This window comes from Solea senegalensis, linkage group LG12 (genome assembly GCF_019176455.1).
Source record: "Solea senegalensis isolate Sse05_10M linkage group LG12, IFAPA_SoseM_1, whole genome shotgun sequence".
NCBI classification, from domain to species: domain Eukaryota; kingdom Metazoa; phylum Chordata; class Actinopteri; order Pleuronectiformes; family Soleidae; genus Solea; species Solea senegalensis.
Genome location: NC_058032.1, coordinates 10,530,390 through 10,557,280, shown reverse-complemented (window position 1 = coordinate 10,557,280; position 26,891 = coordinate 10,530,390). Strand labels below are relative to the sequence as shown.

The 26,891-nt window shown below is 41.9% G+C and overlaps 5 protein-coding genes and 1 pseudogene across 7 annotated transcripts; all 6 read left to right on the top strand.

Annotated features, from left to right (window-relative positions):
• Positions 1-52: 52 nt before the first annotated feature.
• On the top strand, positions 53-3,156 carry LOC122778048 (protocadherin gamma-A10-like). The gene has a single exon (XM_044039613.1). The coding sequence runs from the start codon at positions 610-612 to the stop codon at positions 3,043-3,045; it is 2,436 nt and encodes an 811-aa protein (XP_043895548.1). The 5' UTR covers positions 53-609; the 3' UTR covers positions 3,046-3,156.
• A 617-nt stretch (positions 3,157-3,773) lies between these two features.
• Positions 3,774-6,441, top strand: LOC122778041 (annotated as a pseudogene).
• A 603-nt stretch (positions 6,442-7,044) lies between these two features.
• Positions 7,045-9,849, top strand: LOC122778049 (protocadherin gamma-A10-like). The gene has a single exon (XM_044039614.1). The coding sequence runs from the start codon at positions 7,182-7,184 to the stop codon at positions 9,615-9,617; it is 2,436 nt and encodes an 811-aa protein (XP_043895549.1). The 5' UTR covers positions 7,045-7,181; the 3' UTR covers positions 9,618-9,849.
• A 517-nt stretch (positions 9,850-10,366) lies between these two features.
• On the top strand, positions 10,367-12,887 carry LOC122778047 (protocadherin gamma-A5-like). Its single transcript, XM_044039612.1, has one exon. The coding sequence runs from the start codon at positions 10,415-10,417 to the stop codon at positions 12,848-12,850; it is 2,436 nt and encodes an 811-aa protein (XP_043895547.1). The 5' UTR covers positions 10,367-10,414; the 3' UTR covers positions 12,851-12,887.
• Positions 12,888-13,371: 484 nt separating this feature from the next.
• LOC122778044 (protocadherin gamma-A6-like) lies at positions 13,372-22,571 on the top strand. 3 transcript variants are annotated; one of them, XM_044039607.1, is made up of 2 exons: positions 13,372-15,917; positions 19,083-19,621. In XM_044039607.1, exons 1-2 carry the CDS (start codon positions 13,611-13,613, stop codon positions 19,212-19,214), a joined length of 2,439 nt encoding a protein of 812 aa, XP_043895542.1. In that variant the 5' UTR covers positions 13,372-13,610; the 3' UTR covers positions 19,215-19,621. The 3 variants fall into 3 exon arrangements, with proteins under 3 accessions (XP_043895542.1, XP_043895543.1, XP_043895544.1); XM_044039608.1 differs by lacking the exons at positions 13,372-15,917; positions 19,083-19,621 and adding exons at positions 16,422-18,467; positions 21,807-22,571; XM_044039609.1 differs by lacking the exon at positions 13,372-15,917 and having other exon boundaries at positions 16,422-19,614.
• A 406-nt stretch (positions 22,572-22,977) lies between these two features.
• On the top strand, positions 22,978-26,750 carry LOC122778034 (protocadherin beta-16-like). The gene is made up of 2 exons (XM_044039585.1): positions 22,978-25,738; positions 26,620-26,750. The coding sequence occupies exons 1-2, from the start codon at positions 23,303-23,305 to the stop codon at positions 26,674-26,676; spliced, it is 2,493 nt and encodes an 830-aa protein (XP_043895520.1). The 5' UTR covers positions 22,978-23,302; the 3' UTR covers positions 26,677-26,750.
• Positions 26,751-26,891: the final 141 nt, after the last annotated feature.

The window sequence follows — 26,891 nt, the reverse complement described above, 5'->3', positions numbered from 1 at the left end:
ATTTGTCCTTCTGTTTTTGATTTGTTTTGATACAAAATTATTTTTTTTCTGAGAATCACAATGAAACCCCTCAATTCTCAAATCACTACTATCCTAGTTTATTTGTTTCATCCTTTCCCGAACCAATTTATTGTTGTTTGTAATTTGTGACATGTGTTCCAGTCAATGTATTACATTTATCTTATAACTTGCAGTTGACTATATTTTTGAAATAACTTCTTGCACAACATAGAAGGCCGTGTGAAATAATGTGGTATTCATTTTTATTAAATTACCCTTTTTAAAACTCTTAAATTGTATACAGCTCTCCAGATGTAACCACTGTGTTACTGATTTTAGACAGTAAGGGACGCTGTTGGTCAATCCAACACTATTGAAAACATCGACACAAAGTCCCCTCCCATTCCCCTGTCGCTCATGGGAGAAGCGGAGACACACTACATTATATAGGCTGACATTGAAGGGGAAAATTCGCTCTAACCGACATCTTTACAGTGAAGTCACTGCTACTTATCCGTGGATATTGTTTAATACTTGTTTTTCACACTATAAGTATTTTTGCTTGGATTATTTTGACCATCTAGTACATATTTCGTTTTTTCTTCTACAATGGGAATTGGAATACTGTGCGTAAAATGGCGCTTTGGCTGCGGACAATTACAGATACTGGTCCTCCTTTTTTATTTCAGTAGTATGGTCAGTGGACACATCCGATATTCAATTCCAGAGGAGATGAAGAAAGGCTCCCTCATCGGTAATGTTGCACAGGATCTTGGTTTGGATACGAAAAGGCTTCGTTCTGGTCGGGCTCGTATCATAACCGGAGAAAATATCCAATACACCGAGCTGAAGACAGACAAAGGGATTTTAGTGGTGAATGAGAGAATAGACCGAGAGCAGCTTTGTGGAGACGTAACACCGTGTAGTTTCAGCTTTGAGGTGATTTTAGAAAACCCTATGGAGCTGCATCAAATTACTATTGAAGTAACAGACATAAATGATCATTCGCCCACGTTTAAAAGGAATATCATCAGTTTTGAAATCAGCGAATCTGCAAATGTTGGCTCTCGTTTTTCACTGACGAGTGCAGAGGACCCAGATGTTGGTGTTAATGGACTAAGAGAATATGTTTTAACCGAGAATGATAATTTCGTGTTAAAACAAAGCTCTAATGCAGATGGAAAGAAATACGCAGCGATGGTGCTTCAGAAGCCATTAGACAGAGAGACAAATCCTCATCTGACTCTAAAGCTCATAGCAGTAGATGGAGGAACTCCACAGAGATCTGGCACAGTAAATATAGATGTTACTGTTCTTGATGCTAATGATAATGCACCTGTATTTAATCAGTCTGTTTACAAAGCAACTGTCATGGAAAATTCACCCAAAGGTACGTACGTGACAACTGTTAATGCTAGTGACGCTGATTTTGGGTCAAACAGTCTAATAACATATCATTTTTCAGACCTCGGTAGTGGTTTTGATCATTTGTTTGCAATAGATGAACAAACTGGAATCATTTCACTGACAGATTTCATTGATTATGAAAAAGACAGAAAATACGAATTGCGAATCGATGCAAAAGATCATGGGGGTTTAACAGATGAGGGTAAAGTGATCATAGAAGTAAATGATGTGAATGACAACGCCCCCACTATTAGTGTCATGTCATTCACTAGTCCTGTGTCAGAGGATTCTCCTCCTGGAACAACTCTTGGCATCATAAATGTAAAAGACCTCGATTCAGGTGATAACGGACAAGTAACATGTAAAATAGAAGGAGACGCACCTTTTAAAATACAATCTAATGTAAGAAATTACTACACGTTAGTAACAGACACTGTATTAGATCGTGAACGTGTCTCAGACTATAACATCACTGTTGTTGCGACAGATGCAGGAATTCCTCCTCTGTCAACAAAAAGAACCTTTCATTTAAAGGTCTCTGATGTGAACGATAATGCTCCTGTGTTTTCACAAGGTGTTTACAATGCGTTTGTTGCAGAGAATAATTCTCCTCATGTTTCTGTTCTGAAGCTCGTGGCTAAAGATCCTGATGAAAACCAAAACTCTCGCATTTCTTATTTTCTGGAGGATGGTAATATCAGTGGTTCTCTTGTTTCTAGTTATGTTTCTGTAAATGCAGAAAATGGAGTGATACATGCAGTTCTTTCCTTTGATTATGAGCAAATTAAAGATCTGGTTTTCGTCGTCAAAGCTCAGGATGGAGGTTCTCCTCCACTCAGTAGTAATGTGACTGTGAAAATACTGATCCAAGACCAGAACGACAACCCCCCTCAGGTTCTGTACCCAGTCCAGACTGGTGGCTCTGTGGTGGGTGAGATGGTGCCTCGTTCAGCAGATGTGGGCTATCTGGTCTCTAAAGTGGTGGCTGTTGATGTGGACTCTGGACAGAATGCCTGGCTCTCCTATAAACTCCAGAAAGCCACAGACAGGGCGCTGTTTGAAGTAGGCTTACAGAATGGAGAAATAAGAACTATCCGCCAAGTGACTGATAAAGATCCTGTCAATCAAAAACTGACTGTTATAGTGGAGGACAACGGACAGCCCTCTCGTTCAGCTACAGTCATTGTTAACGTGGCGGTGGCGGACAGCTTCTCTGAAGTGCTCTCAGAGTTCACTGACTTTAAACAGGACAAGGAGTACAATGACAACCTGACTTTTTACTTAGTGTTAGCTCTGGCTGTAGTTTCCTTCCTCTTCATCACGTGTTTAGTGGTTATTATCTCAGTGAAAATCTACAGATGGAGACAGTCTCGTGTCCTGTATCACTCCAATCTCCCTGTGATTCCATATTATCCACCACGTTACTCGGACACTTTGGGGGGCACAGGGACTCTCCAACACGTGTACAATTACGAGGTGTGCAGGACGACTGACTCCAGAAAGAGTGACTGTAAGTTCGGCAGAGCTGGCAGTCAGAACGTGCTCATAATGGACCCCAGTTCTACAGGGACGATGCAGCGGATACAGCGTGAAAAGAACATCCTGGATGAACCAGACTCTCCTCTAGAGGTTAGTTAAAGACCACTCTTTGCTTACCTTTACCTGTTATGGTGAGAAACTGTTCAACTTTGTGGCTTCGTATAATCAACACGGACAGCACCTTAACCTTGCTTTTTAAGAGCCTGTCAACTGCGATGGCATTTACAATTTCAGAATTGTGTCAGTTTCCTTATTAGAGCTAATAATGTGGAAATTCAGCATTTTATCTGTACATGGCTTTTATGCTACTTAGTTGTTATAAACTACCTGCTAACCTATTAATAATATTATTAATTTGCTCTTCATCCCGTTTGTAGTGGTTATCGTCTCGGTGAAAATGGGGAAAGTCTCGCATCTTGTATTGACTGTCGGTTGTGCAGCTCTGCCTCTGTCCATGGTGCTAAAGTTTGGCTTCGCGCGGAGACACTGGTGTCTGTTGTCATTTGGTACCATTACGACTCCTTTTACTACTACTATACTTTTACACATGATCAAATGCACTTCTTGCAAAATTGTGAGACTGTTTCCCTTTATTTATCAGAAGTTGCCATACACTAAATAGCTATTGTTATTGCACACACATACGGATGTTAAATATGTTTTTATTTCTAAACATATGCTATATTCCGTCATGTTGTGGTCGCTACAGAGATGTATTGTATTCATTCTAGAGTCTTATTTTACTGTGGTCTTGTCTCGTTTTGGACTCTAAGCGACGCTGTTGGGCAGTGAATAGTTTTCTCTGTTGTGTCGTCATTTAATCCTTCCCCTGAATGACAGAAGAAGGCTGCCTGTTTTTTTCCCTTCATGAAGGTTTTCGGTGAGCACAGTCTCACTGATTTGCACGTAAACTGGAAGACACCAATCAATCGGAACAAACTTCGCCGTGATATTGATCCGATATTTTCGTAAAGAAAAACCTTTTGGAGTCTTTATTTTCAAATGGCACCTCGAAGATCTTTATCTCACTTATCCCTGAGACGGCGTTTGTTTCATGCACTGCCACGACAAATAGGACTGCTTATGCTGCTGCTTCACATTGTTAAAATGGTAGATGGGCAGATTCGTTATTCTATTCCAGAAGAGATGAAGAAAGGTTCCGTCATTGGTAATGTGGCGCAAGATCTGGGTTTGGATCTGAGAAGGCTCCGCTTTGGGCGAGCCCGTATCGTGACTGCAGAAAACGTCCATTACGCCGAGCTGAAGACAGACAAAGGGATTCTCGTCGTAAACGAGAGAATAGATCGAGAGCAGCTTTGTGGAGACATAACACCTTGCAGTTTCAGCTTTGAAGTGATTTTAGAAAATCCGATGGAATTGCACCGAATAACTGTCGAGGTTTTGGATATAAACGATCACGCTCCTGTTTTCCAAAACAAAGACAACCCTATCCGTTTGGAAATAAGTGAATCAGCGGCTGTCGGGGTGCTGTTTCCACTGCAGAGTGCGGAGGATCTTGATGTGGGACAGAACGCGTTGCAGAATTATGTTTTGTCGCCAAACGACAATTTTATTTTGAAGCAACATGCAAATCCAGACGGAAGCAAATATGTTGAAATGGTGCTTCAGAAGCCTTTAGATAGAGAACAGCATGCCCGTTTGTCTTTGAAATTAATAGCAGTGGACGGAGGAACACCACAGAGATCGGGTACAATTAATATAGATGTCACTGTACTAGATGCCAATGACAATGTTCCAGTTTTTAATCAGTCAGTGTATAAAGCGTCTGTGATGGAAAGCACAATCAAAGGCACTCATATACTAACAGTAAATGCCACAGATGCTGACGGTGGTTCAAATGGAGTTGTCTTTTACAGTTTGTCTCGGATGAAAGGAAGTAGAGCAGATATTTTCAATATTGATGAACACAAGGGCACAATTTCTGTTTCTGGAGAAATAGATTACGAGAAAGACAAAAAATATGAGGTAAGGGTCGAGGCAAAAGATCAGGGTGGTTTGACTGGGACAAGTAAGGTTATATTCGAGGTCATTGATGTGAATGACAACGCCCCAGTTATAAATATTATGTCGTTTTTGAGTCCGGTATCTGAGGATGCACCCCCTGGAACAACCGTGGCTATTTTGAATATTAAAGATGCAGACTCTGAGAAAAATGGGCGAATAAAATGTTCAATTGACGACAATCTCCCATTTAAAATCGAGTCATCTTTAACGAACTACTATAATTTAATCTCAGATCAAAATTTTGATCGAGAATCCGTGTCAGAATATAACATAACAATAACAGCTACGGATTTGGGGTCTCCTCCCCTTTTGAGCACAACACAATTGCATTTGAAAATATCTGACGTAAATGACAATGCACCCCTATTTGACAAAAACGGCTACTCCGCTCACATCACAGAGAATAATTCTCCTGGAGCTTCGATATTTGCTGTCTGTGCGAGAGACTCTGACTGGAATCAAAACGCCAGAATCTCGTATCTTCTAGAAGATAGTCAGGTTAATGGAAGCCCAGTCTCTTCTTACGTGTCCTTAAACCCTGAAACGGGAGTTCTTAGTGCGGTTCGCCCCTTCGATTATGAGCAAATGAAACAGATTGAGTTGGTGGTCAAAGCTCAGGATGGAGGTTCTCCTCCACTCAGTAGTAATGTGACTGTGAAAATACTGATCCAAGACCAGAACGACAACCCCCCTCAGGTTCTGTACCCAGTCCATACTGGTGGCTCTGTGGTGGGTGAGATGGTGCCTCGTTCAGCAGATGTGGGCTATCTGGTCTCTAAAGTGGTGGCTGTTGATGTGGACTCTGGACAGAATGCCTGGCTCTCCTATAAACTCCAGAAAGCCACAGACAGGGCGCTGTTTGAAGTGGTCTTACAGAATGGAGAAATAAGAACTATCCGCCAAATGACTGATAAAGATCCTGTCAATCAAAAACTGACTGTTATAGTGGAGGACAACGGACAGCCCTCTCGTTCAGCTACAGTCATTGTTAACGTGGCGGTGGCGGACAGCTTCTCTGAAGTGATGTCGGAGTTCACTGACTTTAAACAGGACAAGGAGTACAATGACAACCTGACTTTTTACTTAGTGTTGGCTCTGGCTGTAGTTTCCTTCCTCTTCATCACGTGTTTAGTGGTTATTATCTCAGTGAAAATCTACAGATGGAGACAGTCTCGTGTCCTGTATCACTCCAATCTCCCTGTGATTCCATATTATCCACCACGTTACTCAGACACTTTGGGTGGACAGGGACTCTCCAACACGTGTACAATTACGAGGTGTGCAGGACGACTGACTCCAGAAAGAGTGACTGTAAGTTCGGCAGAGCTGGTAGTCAGAACGTGCTGATAATGGACCCCAGTTCTACAGGGACGATGCAGCGGATACAGAGTGAAAAGAGCATCCTGGATGAACTAGACTCTCCAATAGAGGTTAGTTAAGTGATGTACTCTCGACTCATGACCGTGATTTTGATTGTTTTGATTGTAAATTACTTCACATCATGGTCTCATTTTTCAGCACCACGGACAGTGTTTGACATCGCATACTCAGATTGTTTTCTCTGTTGTTACATTTAAATATCCATTGTTGCTTAATGTGGGATTTGTCCTTCTGTTTTCGATTTGGTTTGACACAGAATATTTTTTCTCAGATTCTCAATGAAACTCCTCAATTCTCAAATCACTACTATCATAGTTCATTTGTTTCAGCCTTTCCCGAACCATTTCATTATTTTTGTGGTTTTGTAACATATGTGTTCTAGTCAATGTACTGCATTTATCTTACAAGTGGTAGTTGAGTATATTTTGGAAATATTTGCGTGCAGAACAGAGAAAGACCGTGTGAAATAATGTTGTGTTCTATTTTGTTTCATTTAATTTTTTAAACCTCTTAAATTGTATACAGCGTTCCAGATGTAACCACTGTGTTACTGATTTTAGACAGTAAGGGACGCTGTTGGTCAATCCAACACAATTGAAATCATCGACACAAAGTCCCCTCCCTATCCCCCGTCTTCCAGGAGAGAAGCGGAGTCACAGTACATTATGTAGGCGGACGTTGGAGGGGAAAAGTCGCTTTAACCGACATCTATATAGTGAAGTCACTGCTACTTTTCTCTGGTTATCATTTAATACTCGTTTTGCCACAGTTCTCTTGGCTTGGATTATTTCGACCATTCATTCGGTTCATATTTCGTGTTTTCTTCTACAATGGGATTTGGAATACGCTGCGTAAAATGGCGCTTTGGCTGCGGACAATTGCAGCTTATGGTCCTCGTTTTTTATTTCACTTGTATGGTCAGCGGACACATCCGATATTCAATTCCAGAGGAGATGAAGAAAACCTCGCTCATCGGTAATGTTGCACAGGATCTTGGTTTGGATACGAAAAGGCTTCGTTCTGGTCGGGCCCGTATCATAACCGGAGAAAACATCCAGTACACCGAGCTGAAGACAGACAAAGGGATTTTAGTGGTGAATGAGAGAATAGACCGAGAGCAGCTTTGTGGAGACATAACACCGTGTAGTTTCAGCTTTGAGGTGATTTTAGAAAACCCTATGGAGCTGCATCAAATTACAATTGAAGTAACAGACATCAATGATCATTCTCCCACGTTTAAAAGGAATAGCATCAGTTTTGAAATCAGCGAATCTGCAAATGTTGGTTCTCGTTTTTCACTGACGAGTGCAGAGGACCCAGATGTAGGTGTTAATGGACTCAGGGAATATTTTCTAACCGAAAATGATAATTTCGTATTAAAACAAAGTTCCAATGCAGATGGAAAGAAATACGCAGAGATGGTGCTTCAGAAACAACTAGACAGAGAGACAAATCCTCACCTGACTCTAAAGCTCATAGCAGTAGATGGAGGAACACCGCAGAGATCTGGCACAGTAAATATAGATGTTACTGTTCTTGATGCCAATGATAATGCACCTGTATTTAATCAGTCTGTTTACAAAGCTACTGTCATGGAAAATTCACCTAAAGGCACTTATGTGACAACTGTTAATGCTACTGACGCTGATTTTGGGCCAAACTGTGTTGTTACATATTATTTCTCAGATCTTAACAGTGGTCTGACTGATTTATTCACGATTGATGAAAAAACTGGTGTGATTTCAATAACAGGTGTAATTGATTGTGAAAAAGACAAAAAATACGAATTTAGAATAGATGCAAAAGATCAAGGAGGTTTGACAGATACGAGTAAAGTCATAATAGAAGTAAGTGATGTGAATGACAACGCCCCCACTATTAGTGTCATGTCATTCACTAGTCCTGTGTCAGAGGATTCTCCTCCTCGTACAACTATTAGCATCATAAATGTAAAAGATCTCGATTCAGGTGATAATGGACATTTTACTTGTAGAATAGAAGGAAACGCACCTTTTAAAATCCAATCTAATGTGAGAAATTACTACACGTTAGTAACAGACACTTTATTAGATCGTGAAAGTGTCTCAGACTATAACATCACTGTTATTGCAACAGATGCAGGAATTCCTCCTCTGTCAACGAAGAGAACCTTTCATTTAAAGGTCTCTGATGTGAACGATAATGCTCCTGTGTTTTCACAAGGTGTTTACAATGCGTTTATAGCAGAGAATAATTCTCCTGGTGTTTCTGTTCTGAAGCTCGTGGCTAAAGATCCTGATGAAAACCAAAACGCTCGCGTTTCTTATATTCTGGAGGATGGTAATATCGGCGGTTCTCTAGTTTCTAGTTATGTTTCTGTAAATGCAGAAAATGGAGTGATACATGCAGTGCGTTCGTTTGATTATGAGCAAATTAAAGATCTGGTTTTCGTCGTCAAAGCTCAGGATGGAGGTTCTCCTCCACTCAGTAGTAATGTGACTGTGAAAATACTGATCCAGGACAAGAACGATAACCCCCCTCAGGTTCTTTACCCAGTACAGACTGGTGGCTCTGTGGTGGGTGAGATGGTGCCTCGTTCAGCAGATTTGGGCTATCTGGTCTCTAAAGTTGTGGCTGTTGATGTGGACTCTGGACAGAATGCCTGGCTGTCCTATAAACTCCAGAAAGCCACAGACAGGGCGCTGTTTGAAGTGGGCTTACAGAATGGAGAAATAAGAACTATCCGCCAAGTGACTGATAAAGATCCTGTCAATCAAAAACTGACTGTTATAGTGGAGGACAACGGGCAACCTTCTCGTTCAGCTACAGTCATTGTTAACGTGGCGGTGGCGGACAGCTTCTCTGAAGTGATTTCGGAGTTCACTGACTTTAAACAGGACAAGGAGTACAATGACAACCTGACTTTTTACTTAGTGTTGGCTCTGGCTGTAGTTTCCTTCCTCTTCATCACGTGTTTAGTGGTTATTATCTCAGTGAAAATCTACAGATGGAGACAGTCTCGCGTCCTGTATCACTCCAATCTCCCTGTGATTCCATATTATCCACCACGTTACTCAGACACTTTGGGGGGGTCAGGGACTCTCCAACACGTGTACAATTACGAGGTGTGCAGGACGACTGACTCCAGAAAGAGTGACTGTAAGTTCGGCAGAGCTGGTAGTCAGAACGTGCTGATTATGGACCCCAGTTCTACAGGGACGATGCAGCGGATACAGAGTGAAAAGAGCATCCTGGATGAGCCACACTCTCCTCTAGAGGTTAGTTAAGTGATGTACTCTCGACTCTTGACCGTGAAACATTTGTTTTTATTGTAAATTCCTGCTCGTCATGACCTGTTTTTCAGCACCACGGACAGCGTTTTACTTTGCATCGCTTGCTCAGATTGTTTTCTCTGTAGTTAGTTTCAAATATCCATTGTTGCTTAATGTGGGATTTGTCCTTCTGTTTTTGATTTGTTTTGATACCGAATATTTTTTCTGAGAATCTCAATGAAGCTCCTCAATTCTCAAATCACTACTATTATAGTCCATTCATTTCAGGGTTAGTGGTTAGGGTATTTGTTTCAGCCTTTCCCGAACCATTTTATTATTTTGTGTGGTTTTGTGACATACGTGTTCTAGTAAATGTACTGCATTTATCTTATAAGTGGCAGATGAGTATATTTTGGAAATATTTGCGTGCAGAACATAGAAAGACCGTGTGAAAAAATGGTGTGTTCTATTTTGTTTCATTTAATGTTTTATACCTCTTAAATTGTTTACAGCGTTCCAGATGTAACCATTGTGTTACTGATTTTAGACAGTAAGGGACGCTGTTGGTCAATCCAACACAATTTAAAATATCGACACAGAGTCCCCTCCCTTTCCCCTGTCGCTCACGAGAGAAGCGGAGACACAGTACATTATGCAGGCTGACATTGGAGGGGAATAGTCGCTCTAACCGACATCTATATAGTGAAGTCACTGCTACTTTTCTGTGGATATCATTTAATACTTGTTTTAGTTCTCTTGGCTTGGATTATTTCGACCATTCGTTCGGTTCACATTTCGTGTTTTCTTCTACAATGGGATTTGGAATACGCTGTGTAAAATGGCGCTTTGGTTGCGGACAATTGCATCTCCTGTTCCTCGTTTTTTACTTCTGTTGTATAGTCAGCGGACACATCCGATATTCAATCCCAGAAGAGATGAAGAAAGGCTCCCTCATCGGCAATGTTGCACAGGATCTTGGTTTGGATACGAAAAGGCTTCGTTCTGGTCGGGCCCGTATCATAACCGGAGAAAACATCCAGTACACCGAGCTGAAGACAGACAAAGGGATTTTAGTGGTGAACGAGAGAATAGACCGAGAGCAGCTTTGTGGAGACGTAACACCGTGTAGTTTCAGCTTTGAGGTGATTTTAGAAAACCCTATGGAGCTGCATCAAATTACTATTGAAGTAACAGACATTAATGATCATTCGCCCACATTTGACAGCAAAAGCATCCATTTTGAAATTAGTGAAACGGCAAATGTTGGCTCTCGTTTTTCACTGACGAGAGCAGAGGACCCAGATGTAGGTGTTAATGGACTCAGGGAATATGTTTTAACCGAGAATGATAACTTCGTTTTAAAACAAAGTTCTAATGCAGATGGAAAGAAATACGCAGCGATGGTGCTTCAGAAGCCATTAGACAGAGAGACAAATCCTCACCTGACTCTAAAGCTCACAGCAGTAGATGGAGGAACTCCACAGAGATCTGGCACAGTAAATATAGATGTCACTGTTCTTGATGTCAATGATAATGCACCTGTATTTAATCAGTCTGTTTACAAAGCAACTGTCATTGAAAATTCACCCAAAGGTACGTACGTAACAACTGTTAATGCGACTGACGCTGATTCTGGCTCAAATAGTCTAATAACGTATCATTTTTCAGATTCAAGGAGTGGTTTTGGTAATTTGTTTGCAATAGATGAAACAACTGGAGTCATTTCAGTGACGGATTTGATTGATTATGAAAAGGACAAAAAGTACGAATTGAGAATCGATGCAAAAGATCAAGGAGGTTTAACAGATGAGGGTAAAGTCATAATAGATGTAAGTGATGTGAATGACAACGCCCCGACTATTAGTGTCATGTCATTCACTAGTCCTGTGTCAGAGGATTCTCCTCCTGGAACAACTCTTGGCATCATAAATGTAAAAGATCTCGATTCAGGTGATAATGGACAAGTAACATGTAGAATAGAACAAAACGCACCTTTTAAAATCAAATCTAATGTAAGAAATTACTACACTTTATTAACGGACACTGTATTAGATCGTGAAAGTGTGTCAGACTACAACATCACTGTTGTTGCGACAGATGCAGGAATTCCTCCTCTGTCAACAAAAAGAACATTTTATTTAAAGGTGTCTGATGTGAACGATAATGCTCCTGTGTTTTCACAAGGTGTTTACAATGCGTTCATTGCAGAGAATAATTCTCCTGGTGTTTCTGTTCTGAAGCTTGTGGCTAAAGATCCTGATGAAAACCAAAACGCTCGCATTTCCTATATTCTGGAGGATGGTAATATCGGTGGTTCTCTAGTTTCTAGTTATGTTTCTGTAAATGCAGAAAATGGAGTGATACATGCAGTTCGTTCTTTTGATTATGAGCAAATTAAAGATCTGGTTTTCATCGTCAAAGCTCAGGATGGAGGTTCTCCTCCATTCAGCAGTAATGTGACTGTGAAAATACTGATCCAAGACCAGAACGACAACCCCCCTCAGGTTCTGTACCCAGTCCAGACTGGTGGCTCTGTGGTGGGTGAGATGGTGCCTCGTTCAGCAGATGTGGGCTATCTGGTCTCTAAAGTGGTGGCTGTTGATGTGGACTCTGGACAGAATGCCTGGCTCTCCTATAAACTCCAGAAAGCCACAGACAGGGCGCTGTTTGAAGTGGGCTTACAGAATGGAGAAATAAGAACTATCCGCCAAGTGACTGATAAAGATCCTGTCAACCAAAAACTGACAGTTATAGTGGAGGACAACGGACAGCCCTCTCGTTCAGCTACAGTCATTGTTAACGTGGCGGTGGCGGACAGCTTCTCTGAAGTGCTGTCGGAGTTCACTGACTTTACGCACGACAAGGAGTACAACATCAACCTGACTTTTTACTTAGTGTTGGCTCTGGCTGTAGTTTCCTTCCTCTTCATCACGTGTTTAGTGGTTATTATCTCAGTGAAAATCTACAGATGGAGACAGTCTCGTGTCCTGTATCACTCCAATCTCCCTGTGATTCCATATTATCCACCACGTTACTCAGACACTTTGGGGGGGACAGGGACTCTCCAACACGTGTACAATTACGAGGTGTGCAGGACGACTGACTCCAGAAAGAGTGACTGTAAGTTCGGCAGAGCTGGTAGTCAGAACGTGCTCATAATGGACCCCAGTTCCACAGGGACGATGCAGCGGATGCAGAGTGAAAAGAGCATCCTGGATGAACCAGACTCTCCACTAGAGGTCAGTTAATTGATGCACTCTTAACACTTTACCGTGATTGTATTTTGTTTTTTTATTGTAAATTGCTGCACTTCATGGCCTCATTTTCAGCACCACGGACAGCGTTTGTCTTTGCTCAGATTGTTTGTTTCTGGAGTTACGTTTAATCTACATAGTAGCTCAATGTGCGATTAGTACTGTAAGTTTTTGATTTGATTTAACACAGATTAGTTTTTCTGAGAATAACAATGAAACCCCTAAATTCTCAAATCGCTACTATCCCAGTGTATTTGTTTTTGCCTTTCCCGAACCATTGTATTATTGTGTTTTTGTGACATATGTCTTCTAGTCAATGTACCACATTTATTAAAAGTGGTAGTTGAGTTTATTTTGAAACAAATTGCGTGCAGAACAGAGAAAGACCGTGTGAAATTATGTTGTGTTATATTTTGTTTCATTTTATTTTTTTTAAACTCTTAAATTGAATACCGCTCTCCAGATGTAACCACTGTGTTACTGATTTTAAACAGTAAGGGACGCTGTTGGTCAATCCAACACAATTTAAATCATCGACACAGAGTCCCCTCCCTTTCCCCTGTCGCTCATGAGAGAAGTGGAGGCACACTACATAATATAAGCTGACATTGGAGGGGAAAAGTCGCTCTAACCGACATCTTTACAGTGAAGTCAATGCTACCTTTCTGTGGATATAGTTTTAATACTTGTTTTTCCACAGTCTTTGCTTGGATTATTTCGACAATTCAGTAAATATTTTGTGTTTTCTTCTACAATGGGATTTGGAATACGCTGCGTAAAATGGCGCTTTGGCTGCGGACAATTGCAGCTTCTGGTCCTCCTCTTTTATTTCAGTAGTATGGTCAGCGGACACATCCGATATTCAATCCCAGAGGAGATGAAGAAAGGCTCCCTCATCGGTAATGTTGCACAGGATCTTGGTTTGGATACGAAAAGGCTTCGTTCTGGTCGGGCCCGTATCATAACCGGAGAAAACATCCAGTACACCGAGCTGAAGACAGACAAAGGGATTTTAGTGGTGAATGAGAGAATAGACCGAGAGCAGCTTTGTGGAGACGTAACACCGTGTAGTTTCAGCTTTGAGGTGATTTTAGAAAACCCTATGGAGCTGCATCAAATTACAATTGAAGTAACAGACATAAATGATCATTCACCCACATTTGACAGCAATAGCATCAATTTTGAAATCAGCGAATCGGCAAATGTTGGCTCTCGTTTTTCACTTTCGAGTGCAGAGGACCCAGATGTAGGTGTTAATGGACTCAGGGAATATTTTTTAACCGAGAATGATAATTTCGTTTTGAAACAAAGTTCTAATGCAGATGGAAAGAAATACGCAGCGATGGTGCTTCAGAAGCCATTAGACAGAGAGACAAATCCTCACCTGACTCTAAAGCTCATAGCAGTAGATGGAGGAACTCCTCAGCGATCTGGCACAGTAAATATAGATGTTACTGTTCTTGATGCCAATGATAATGCACCTGTATTTAATCAGTCTGTTTACAAAGCTACTGTCATGGAAAATTCACCCAAAGGTACGTACGTGACAACTGTTAATGCTAGTGACGCTGATTTTGGGTCAAACAGTCTAATAACGTATCATTTTTCGGATTCAAGGAGTGGTTTTGGTAATTTGTTTGTAATAGATAAAACAACAGGAGTAATTTCAGTGACGGATTTGATTGATTATGAAAGGGACAAAAAGTACGAATTAAGAATCGATGCAAAAGATCACGGGGGTTTAAGAGATGAGGCTAAAGTGATAATAGAAGTAAGTGATGTGAATGATAACGCCCCGACGATAAGTGTCACGTCGTTCACTAGTCCTGTGTCAGAGGATTCTCCTCCTGGAACAACTCTGGGCATCATAAATGTAAAAGATCTCGATTCAGGTGATAATGGACAAGTAACTTGTAGAATAGAAGGAAACGCACCTTTTAAAATACAATCTAATGTAAGAAATTACTACACGTTAGTAACAGACACTGTATTAGATCGTGAAAGTGTCTCAGACTATAACATCACTGTTGTTGCGACAGATGCAGGAATTCCTCCTCTTTCAACAAAAAGAACCTTTCATTTAAAGGTATCTGATGTGAACGATAATGCTCCTGTGTTTACACAAGGTGTTTACAATGCGTTTATTGCAGAGAATAATTCTCCTGGTGTTTCTGTTCTGAAGCTCGTGGCTAAAGATCCTGATGAAAACCAAAACGCTCGCATTTCTTATATTCTTGAGGATGGTAATATCGGTGGTTCTCTAGTTTCTAGTTATGTTTCTGTAAATGCAGAAAATGGAGTGATACATGCAGTTCGCTCGTTTGATTATGAGCAAATTAAATATCTGGTTTTCGTCGTCAAAGCTCAGGATGGAGGTTCTCCTCCACTCAGCAGTAACGTGACTGTGAAAATACTGATCCAAGACCAGAACGACAACCCTCCACAGGTTCTGTACCCAGTCCAGACTGGTGGCTCAGTGGTGGGTGAGATGGTGCCTCGTTCAGCAGATGTGGGCTATCTGGTCTCTAAAGTGGTGGCTGTTGATGTGGACTCTGGACAGAATGCCTGGCTCTCCTATAAACTCCAGAAAGCCACAGACAGGGCGCTGTTTGAAGTAGGCTTACAGAATGGAGAAATAAGAACTATCCGCCAAGTGACTGATAAAGATCCTGTCAATCAAAAACTGACTGTTATAGTGGAGGACAACGGACAGCCCTCTCGTTCAGCTACAGTCATTGTTAACGTGGCGGTGGCGGACAGCTTCTCTGAAGTGCTCTCAGAGTTCACTGACTTTAAACAGGACAAGGAGTACAATGACAACCTGACTTTTTACTTAGTGTTGGCTCTGGCTGTAGTTTCCTTCCTCTTCATCACGTGTTTAGTGGTTATTATCTCAGTGAAAATCTACAGATGGAGACAGTCTCGTGTCCTGTATCACTCCAATCTCCCTGTGATTCCATATTATCCACCACGTTACTCAGACACGTTGGGTGGAACAGGGACTCTTCAGCACGTGTACAATTACGAGGTGTGCAGGACGACTGACTCCAGAAAGAGTGACATGAAATATTTTCAGCCGACGAGTCAAAGTTTGGTGAGCGTGGAAGGAGCTGGAATTGATACCCCACAGATAGAAAAACAACTGTTAGGCAACTGCTCTCAAATGTCAACTTTGGTAAGTCATATTTTTTAATTTGTTTTTGTATTCATAATTCGTCTTTGTTTTGAGAGCAATGTGTGTATTTGTATTTGTCGTGGGGTTTTTGGTGTTGCTGTCCATGGTGCTGAATGGGCATTGGCTTCACTCTCAGAAACTTTTTTTGTGTTGCACAAGATAAGCTATTCATATTCTTGTCGTACTTTCGAACATAAATTCAGAATTTAAATATTCGCAGTAAGCAACTGTGATGTTTTGAACATTTGCCTCATTTACTACCCTTCCCAGCCCCCACACACACACACCTCGCATCCCGTTTCCAGTTGTCAGAATGTTATCCTGTTTTCAACATGCAAATATTTCACCCAAGTATCCAAGTTGAGATTTTAAAGAATATATGATATCATAAAATTCGAAAACCTCATTTTCTACCTTGTGTTATTTTATTGATTAGAATATGTTTCATATATTGATCCAGTGTAATAAAACATCCATACTGTACCTAATAATATGCAGACCAGATACATTACCGTGCATGGGCTCTGAGCGCCGCTGTTGATACATCACTGAGTTAGCTCTCCACGGTTGCAGTGCAGTGATCCACCCCTTTAACTCCAGTCGTCGTTTTACTGCTTGGAATGAAGACGCTCTCGTCTGTGGTGCTTTAAAGTGTGGAGTATATCTGCTGAGAAAAACACAATTGTGGATTTATTGAGCTTTAATTTTCCTTGAAGGAATTACTCTGCGTCTGTACCTTTTGGATTTATGATGACATTTATGTGGAAAAGCGCTTGCAGAGGCCGATGGCAGGCAGTGGTTGTCATTCTTTGTCTTTCCCAGCTGAGCTCGGTGACTGGACAGGCTCGGTACTCAATACCGGAGGAGCAGGCTGAAGGATCTTTTGTTGGAAATATTGCTAAAGATTTAGGCTTGGATGTGGCGAGACTCGTATCAGGTAAAGCTCGAGTTATTACGAAAGGAAGTCAACACTATGTTGATTTAAATCGAGACAAAGGCACCCTCGTCATCAAAGAGCGAATCAACCGAGAAGAGCTTTGTGGAAAGACGACGCCATGTAGCTTTAGTTTCGAGCTGATTTTAGAAAATCCAATCCAGCTTTATCGTGTAACAGTCGAGGTTACAGATATTAATGACAACAGCCCCATATTTCCGAAAGATACAGTCAATTTGAAAATAGTTGAAAATGCTGCAACAGGGACTCGTTTCTCTTTGGAGAGTGCAGACGACTCCGATGTTGGGATCAATGACATTCAAAAATACACGCTCAAACCCTCCGATAATTTCAAATTGGAAGTTCACAGCCAGCCTGACGGAGGCAGGTTTGTCGAAATGATTTTACAAAACCCGTTGGACCGAGAGAAAGAGGAGACGCACACACTTGTGCTTATAGCTGCAGATGGCGGCGAGCCACGTAGATCAGGAACAGTGCGTATTCATATAACTGTACTCGACGCTAACGATAACGCGCCAGTTTGTAGCCAGCCTGTTTATAAAGCGGATGTCAATGAGAATTCTGCTGAAGGAACGGTGGTAACCGCTGTTAGTGCAAATGATGAAGATAAAGGAGTAAATGGCGAAGTGACGTATTCCATAGCGCACGTTGCAAGAGAAGCGAAACAGCTTTTTGAAGTCAACGTTAAAACTGGAGAGATTAAAGTTGCAGGTAAACTCGATTTTGAAAAATCTAAAACGTATCAGTTAAATGTGCAGGCAAGTGACCATGGGGGATATACAGACACGTGCAAAGTTATTATTCAAATAATTGATGAAAATGACAACGTGCCAACAATACAACTTATGTCATTTTCAAACTCGATATCCGAGGATTCACCCCCTGGTACGACAATAGCTGTTGTTAATGTAGATGACGAAGACTCTGATGTTAACGGTATTGTCAGTTGCTCCATTAACTCTGACGTACCTTTCAACATTGAGTCTTCATTAACCGGATATTACTCCATAGTAACCGAGAATGTCTTAGACAGAGAAAGTGTCTCAGAATATAACATCACAATAACTGTCGCTGACCGAGGCTCCCCGCCTCTGTCTAGCACTAAAAACATCAATGTTAAAGTATCTGACGTGAATGACAGCCCACCAACATTTGATAAATCAGAATACAGTAACACAATACCAGAAAATAATTCTCCTGGATTTTCTGTGTTCACTCTCAATGCCCATGATGCAGACTGGGGCCAAAACGCTCGAGTTTCTTACTTGCTGGAGGAAAAAGAGATTAATGGGGTAGCATTGTCGTCTCTAGTATCAATAAATTCGGAAACTGGTGCCATCCATGCAGTGAGGTCGTTCGATTATGAGCAATTAAAATGGTTTGAATTTAATGTAACAGCGCGAGATGCTGGGTCTCCTCCTCTGAGTTCGGTGACTACGGTTAGAATACTGATCCAGGACCAGAACGACAACCCACCTCAGGTTCTGTACCCGGTCCAGACTGGTGGCTCTGTGGTGGGTGAGATGGTGCCTCGTTCAGCAGATGTGGGCTATCTGGTCTCTAAAGTGGTGGCTGTTGATGTGGACTCTGGACAGAATGCCTGGCTCTCCTATAAACTCCAGAAAGCCACAGACAGGGCGCTGTTTGAAGTGGGCTTACAGAATGGAGAAATAAGAACTATCCGCCAAGTGACTGATAAAGATCCGGTGAATCAAAAACTGACTGTTATAGTGGAGGACAACGGACAGCCCTCTCGTTCAGCTACAGTCATTGTTAACGTGGCGGTGGCGGACAGCTTCTCTGAAGTGATGTCGGAGTTCACTGACTTTAAACAGGACAAGGAGTACAATGACAACCTGACTTTTTACTTAGTGTTGGCTCTGGCTGTAGTTTCCTTCCTCTTCATCACGTGTTTAGTGGTTATTATCTCAGTGAAAATCTACAGATGGAGACAGTCTCGTGTCCTGTATCACTCCAATCTCCCTGTGATTCCATATTATCCACCACGTTACTCAGACACGTTGGGGGGTACAGGGACTCTCCAACACGTGTACAATTACGAGGTGTGCAGGACGACTGACTCCAGAAAGAGTGACTGTAAGTTCGGCAGAGCTGGTAGTCAGAACGTGCTGATAATGGACCCCAGTTCTACAGGGACGATGCAGAGGATGCAGAGTGAAAAGAGCATCCTGGATGAACCAGATTCTCCTCTAGAGGTTTGTTATTGATTTATAAGTTCTCATTCACATGTTTGGTAGTGTTTTTGAGATTTTAATAGCTTGTCTAATTGTGTACAGTGGGCGTCTTCTGAAATGTATTGTTTATTATATCTAGTTGACCGCATAATAATTGAAATTGAGTTCAGGAGCCGTTTAAACGCTGCTTTTTCTGTTTACACGTCTTGTGGTTGTGCTCCATTTTGCCCTTCCACTCTGTCAGACTTTTCTCCACTGTCCAATGTATTACATCGCATGCTCAGTTTGAAGTTAACATAACTTCTAAACTGTGATAGCACCAATATTTTAGGGGGCAGGAGTTCGTCTTAGAAAACAGCACATCCTCGCGCTATAGTGGCAACATTTTCATTTAACTTTTTATTTTTCTCTATAACCCTCTGCTCATGTAAAAGATTAAGCCTTCTCGACCCCGTTCTGCAATATTTTTGTGTGAAAAACAATCATTGTTGTCTCCATAAATTTCAATTTCAATTATTTGTTGCCGTTAGTGTACGATTTTAATTAAGACTATGTGCTATGGGGCACATCATATGCAAAATTAATTTAAAAACACACTACAAATTAGAAAAATAAATGCATAAATATGTCTTTCTAAATACTAACTCTGATTGGGTTGTTCACAGCGTCACAGAAAGACTCTTGTTATTTTCATGTCAGACTCTGAGGGCCGCTGTTGGTCTTTACAACACACATGAAGCTTATTTTCAAATGCAGCTACACCAACAGTCCTTCTCTCAGTATATGACGGAGTGCACGGCAATAGGTCCTTATTTATATCCGTGAGCTTTAGGCTGATGTATTCGTTGTCACACTGTGGATTATAGACGCATCAACACAAGGAATACAAGAGGAAGTCTATTGCGACCCTTTTTAATGTGGATTTGTGTACATTGATTCGGCAATATGTATTTTATCAGCTGTGGACCCACGATCACAAGGCAGGTACGGGCCTTCGTCCTTGTTTTTCTCATTGAGGCTGTAGCCTGCCAGATCCGCTACTCTGTGCCCGAGGAGATGAGGAAAGGCTCTTTTGTCGGAAATGTGGCTGAAGATCTGGGGATCGACGCTAAAAGACTCAAATCAGGTGGTGCCAGAATCGTTAGCGATGATAGCAGCGAGTACATTCGTCTCGATGGAGACAAAGGATTCCTGGTCGTGGGAGAAAGGATAGATAGGGAGCAGCTCTGTGGACAGACATCGCCCTGTAGCTTGAATTTTGAATTGATTATGACGAATCCAATGCAGCTACATAGCGTTGTAGTTGAAGTTTTGGATGTTAATGATAATGCACCGGTTTTTCACGAGAAAGAAATGCATGTCGAAGTGGTTGAATCTGCTCTTCCAGGGACCGAGATATTACAAGTGAGTGCCACCGACACAGATGATGACATCAACGCTTTACATGGCTATACCTTACACCCAACAACGCATTTTAATATTAAAGTCTTGTCCAGCCCAAATGGTCATAAATACGCGCAGTTGTATCTTTCTGGCGCTTTAGATCGCGAGAAAGAAGAGAGGCTGCTTCTCACACTAACTGCTGTGGACGGGGGTGAACCACAGAGATCAGGTAGACTAAAAATAACCGTAAATGTCCGAGACACAAATGACAATGCTCCAGTTTTTGCGCAGTCAATTTTCAAGGCGTCTGTAAAAGAAAATGTCCCCAAAGGAACATTAGTGGCGCGAATAAGCGCGACAGATGCAGATGAAGGAATGAACGGTCGTGTAACATATCACTTTAATCGCATGCCTAGTAATGTTGCTGAACTTTTTCTTCTGGATGAAAATAGTGGCGATTTGACTGTAAACGGCGTGATTGATTATGAAGAGCATAAAGTATATGAGATCGGCGTTCAGGCAAAAGATCAAGGCGGACAAAGCACATCAACGAATGTAATAATTGAAGTGACAGACGTGAATGACAATGTACCTATAATAACACTAACCTCGTTCTCTAACGTGATAGCTGAGGATTCCCCGAGTGAAACTACTGTCGCAATTATAAACGTCAAAGATCTAGATTCAGGCAAATATGGCAAAGTGGACTGCAGAGTCAACGGAAATATCCCGTTCACAATTCATTCATCTTTAAAGAATTATTATACCCTGGTAACAACTGGCAGTCTCGACAGGGAGAGTAACCCTGAATACAACATCACTTTCACAGCTGTGGATGAGGGAAGCCCAGCCCTCTCAACTAACAAAACTATAACACTTCGAATTTCCGACGTCAATGATAATGCCCCTGTATTTGAAAAAAGTTATTATGAAGCTAATGTCATGGAAAATAACTCACCGGGTTTGTCTGTGTTTTCCGTGAAAGCACACGACTCAGATTCAGGACAGAATGCACGTGTGTCTTATTTGCTCATTGATGCTCAGTTAAATGGTAACGCCATATCCACATATATATCTGTTAACGCAGAAAGTGGAATTATACACGCAATTCGGTCTTTTGACTTTGAGCAAATTAAAACTATAATCTTTTTAATAAAAGGGCAGGATGGGGGTTCTCCATCTTTAAGCAGTAATACGACAGTGAAATTAAATATTCAGGACCAGAACGACAACCCCCCTCAGGTTCTGTACCCAGTCCAGACTGGTGGCTCTGTGGTGGGTGAGATGGTGCCTCGTTCAGCAGATGTGGGCTATCTGGTCTCCAAAGTGGTGGCTGTTGATGTGGACTCTGGACAGAATGCCTGGCTCTCCTATAAACTCCAGAAAGCCACAGACAGGGCGCTGTTTGAAGTGGGCTTACAGAATGGAGAAATAAGAACTATCCGCCAAGTGACTGATAAAGATCCGGTGAATCAAAAACTGACTGTTATAGTGGAGGACAACGGACAGCCCTCTCGTTCAGCTACAGTCATTGTTAACGTGGCGGTGGCGGACAGCTTCTCTGAAGTGCTGTCGGAGTTCACTGACTTTAAACAGGACAAGGAGTACAATGACAACCTGACTTTTTACTTAGTGTTGGCTCTGGCTGTAGTTTCCTTCCTCTTCATCACGTGTTTAGTGGTTATTATCTCAGTGAAAATCTACAGATGGAGACAGTCTCGCGTCCTGTATCACTCCAATCTCCCTGTGATTCCATATTATCCACCACGTTACTCAGACACTTTGGGGGGAACAGGGACTCTCCAACACGTGTACAATTACGAGGTGTGCAGGACAACTGACTCCAGAAAGAGTGACTGTAAGTTCGGCAGAGCTGGTAGTCAGAACGTGCTGATAATGGACCCCACAGGGACGATGCAGAAGATACACAGGGAAAACAGTATCCTGGATGAACCAGATTCTCCTCTAGAGGTGAGGCATTTGATGTATTGATATTCACCCATAATAATATTATTATTTAGTATAAGTGTTGATGTTGTGCCTTTTCAGATGCGCCACTGATTTGTGTGTATCCCCTTGTGAGTCATTTTCAGAACCTCAGCATATGGACAGCTCCAGTTGTTTGACATCAAATATTGTACTCAATTTTGAAATCCTGCAATAGGATGAATCATCCAAACTGCAGCACCCTGAAGCATGGTGTAGTATTGTTATAATTTTTCGATTTTAAAACACCATTGTTGGATCAATGGACAAATGAATGGCTGGATGAATGAATGAGTTTCCACGGCGTTTAATTGTTTTGGTCTAATATAAGGTTGCAAAGTACATTTTTGTTGTTACTCTGTTTTTCAAGTGACAGATACGTGTTGTTTGTCGTTTAAGGAGATATGAGTAAAAACACATACTTGTGTTAGTCTGATGCACTGCTTTATGTGGCTTTTTCCCCCAATAACCCCCAACGTGCACGGAAATATGTTTGTGTCTTCTGCCTGTGTTGATGATATTCAAGCTTTGGACAGTAAGGGACGCTGTTGGCCAGTGAAAGAAATATCCAAATTTGACTCAAAGAAGGCAGAGCCCAACGTTTCCGTTTAGATGGGAGATAAATCAAGTTGCGCTTCACTACCTGGACTACAACATTTGTGGCGGAGCTAGGATTTTAGTGTCAAAGGATTGCTGTTTCTTTGTGGACCCTACACAGCAGGCTATTGCTATAACCTTTTCTTGTTTGTGCAATGGCGTTTCAAAATTCTCCCACAAGCTTAAAATGGCGTCTGAACTGCAGGTCGGGTATGTCGTTTCTGTTTTTCCTGTTGTGTCTCAGTCACATCGTGTTTAGTCAAATCAGGTACACAATTCCAGAGGAGCTGAAAAGGGGGTCAGTTATTGGTAACGTAGCCCAAGATCTTGGTTTGGATGTGTACAGACTCCGTTCTGGCCGCGCCCGTATCGTGACCGGACAAAGCATCCAGTACACCGAGCTCAAAACAGACAAAGGCATTTTGGTCGTGAACGAGAGGATAGACCGTGAGCAGCTTTGTGGAGACGTGACACCGTGCAGCTTCAGCTTCGAGGTGATTTTAGAGAATCCGATGGAATTGCATCGTATAACAGTGGAAATAACGGACATAAATGACAATTCCCCTACATTTAGAAAGGACAACATTGTATTCGAAATTAGCGAGTCAGCCACACTGGGGTCGCGCTTCTTATTAGCCAGTGCGGGAGACGCAGATGTGGGTATTAACGGTTTACAGAAATACATATTATCTGCTAATGACATATTTGGCTTAAAGCAACACTCGAATCCAGATGGTCGAAAATATGCCGAGATGATTTTACAGAAATCATTAGACAGAGAAAGCGAGCCAAGAATATCACTGAAGCTCATCGCCACTGACGGTGGAACGCCACATCGATCTGGTACCGTTAATATAGATATAATAGTGCTTGATGCTAATGATAATCCTCCTGTTTTTAATCAGTCTCTCTACAGGGCCGCTGTCTCTGAAGATTCATTTAAAGGCACCTATATCACGACACTAAATGCTAGTGATGCAGACAGTGGATCAAACGGTCTCGTCACATATAGATTTTCAAATATGGAAGAGAAACTGGCCAAAATATTTAATTTAGATGAAATTACGGGAACGGTAACTCTTACAGGGCTAGTTGATTATGAAAAGGATAAAAAATATGAAATTATGATCGAAGCTATGGATCAGGGAGGACTGACCGATTCAAGCAAGGTGCTTATAGAGATTATAGACGTTAATGATAACGCACCTGTCATAAATGTGATGTCATTCTCCAGCCCGGTGCCGGAGGATTCTCCCCCAGGCACCACTGTCGCAATAATAAATGTGGTTGACGCAGACTCGGAACAAAATGGTCAGGTTATTTGTACAACAGACAGAAGCCTCCCATTTAGAATAAAATCAACATTAACTAACTACTATGCACTGTTAACCGATGCACCTTTTGATAGAGAAGTTGTACCAGAGTATAACATAACTGTAAGGGCTGCTGATTCTGGATCGCCACCCCTATCAACCACAACGATACTGCGTTTAAGAATATCTGATGTCAATGATAATGCTCCATTATTTGAACAAACTAGCTACGTTGCTCGCGTTGCAGAAAACAATTCCCCAGGACTATCCATATTTTCCGTTAAAGCACGGGACATTGACTGGAATCAAAATGCGAGGATTTCATACTCTCTTGAAGAAACACAGAGCAGTGGCAATCCAACCTCGTCTTACGTCTCTATAAACAGCGACACTGGAGCTATTCATGCAGTGCGCTCTTTTGATTATGAACAAATTAAACAACTTAAGTTAGTAGTCAAAGCTCAGGATGGAGGTTCTCCTCCACTCAGTAGTAATGTGACTGTGACAATCCTGATCGAGGACCAGAACGACAACCCTCCTCAGGTTCTGTACCCAGTCCAGACTGGTGGCTCTGTGGTGGGTGAGATGGTGCCTCGTTCAGCAGATGTGGGCTATCTGGTCTCTAAAGTGGTGGCTGTTGATGTGGACTCTGGACAGAATGCCTGGCTCTCCTATAAACTCCAGAAAGTCACAGACAGGGCGCTGTTTGAAGTGGGCTTACAGAATGGAGAAATAAGAACTATCCGCCAAGTGACTGATAAAGATCCTGTCAACCAAAAACTCTCTGTCATAGTGGAGGACAACGGACAGCCCTCTCGTTCAGCTACAGTCATTGTTAACGTGGCGGTGGCGGACAGCTTCTCTGAAGTGCTCTCAGAGTTCACTGACTTTTCACAGGACAAGGAGTACAATGACAACCTGACTTTTTACTTAGTGTTGGCTCTGGCTGTAGTTTCCTTCCTCTTCATCACGTGTTTAGTGGTTATTATCTCAGTGAAAATCTACAGATGGAGACAGTCTCGCGTCCTGTATCACTCCAATCTCCCTGTGATTCCATATTATCCACCACGTTACTCAGACACTTTGGGCGGCACAGGGACTCTGCAACACGTGTACAATTACGAGGTGTGCAGGACGACTGACTCCAGAAAGAGTGACTGTAAGTTCGGCAGAGCTGGTAGTCAGAACGTGCTGATAATGGACCCCAGTTCTACAGGAACGATGCAGCGGATACAGAGTGAAAAGAGCATCTTGGATGAACCGGACTCTCCTCTAGAGGTGGGTTTAATTGTGGCGTTTTATTACTGTCGCTATTGCCTTCTCAAATTGACCGAGCTGTGGGACGCTGTGAATTCAGCACCAGGGACAGCTCCCCAGCTGTGCAACATTTACTACCACGGTATTCATACCACTCATATCCACAACTTTAAAAACATCCTATTGCTATTCTCAGAGACCAAGTGCTATTATCTGGCATTGTGCATATTATTTAACCAAAATATATTAAAAATGTAGTGTTTGAAGTTAAACAAATGGACGTCCTTTTCCAGTGTGTATCCTTTTACGCCCATTGCAATGATGCTTAATAGTGAAAATGAAAATCCCTCATTAGCCATATGTCTCCTAGAGTTACTACGCTTGAACATTCCTTGTACGTAGTAATATTTAGACTTTGTATTTAAGTGTGGAGTGTTGTTTGATATCACAACTTGGTTTAGTATAGTTTTTTGGCTATAACAATTGTATTCTTATCGTGATGATCCACACAGTGAAGCACATGGAAGAAAATTGCTGTCTATTCCTCCTTTCAGACTCTAAGGGACGCTGTTGATCAATAAAATGGAGAGTAGTGCTTTAACTACTGTGTTAGAGGAGAGAAAGGCGAGGGGATAGAACGATGTCCTCATAGAAGGAGGCGCTAGAAGGGATTCAGTCACTCTGAAACGTTTTTTTTATCTTTGGCCCTTTTGTATGCAACATATTTGGGCTGTTATACACATAGCTCGTGTCTTCTTGACTGAAGAATTGAATCTACTTTACAATAAGGATTTTCCTCTTAAGGACATGGGAATACATCAGCATCGATGCGAAAAATGGCTGTCGTGGTTGACATTTACACGGAAACTGTTGTTTTTTGTCTTCATTTTTTCCACCACCAGTGGCCAAATTCGTTATTCAATACCGGAGGAGATGAAGAAAGGCTCCCTTATCGGTAATGTAGCACAAGACCTTGGATTGGATCTGAAAAGGCTTCGTTCTGGACGCGCCCGTATCGTGACCGGAGAAAACAGCCAGCACGCTGAGCTGAAACCAGACAAAGGGATTCTCGTCGTGAATGAGAGAATAGACCGAGAAGAGCTCTGTGGAGACGTGATGCCCTGCAGTTTTAGCTTTGAAATGATTTTAGAAAATCCAATCGAGCTTCACAGGG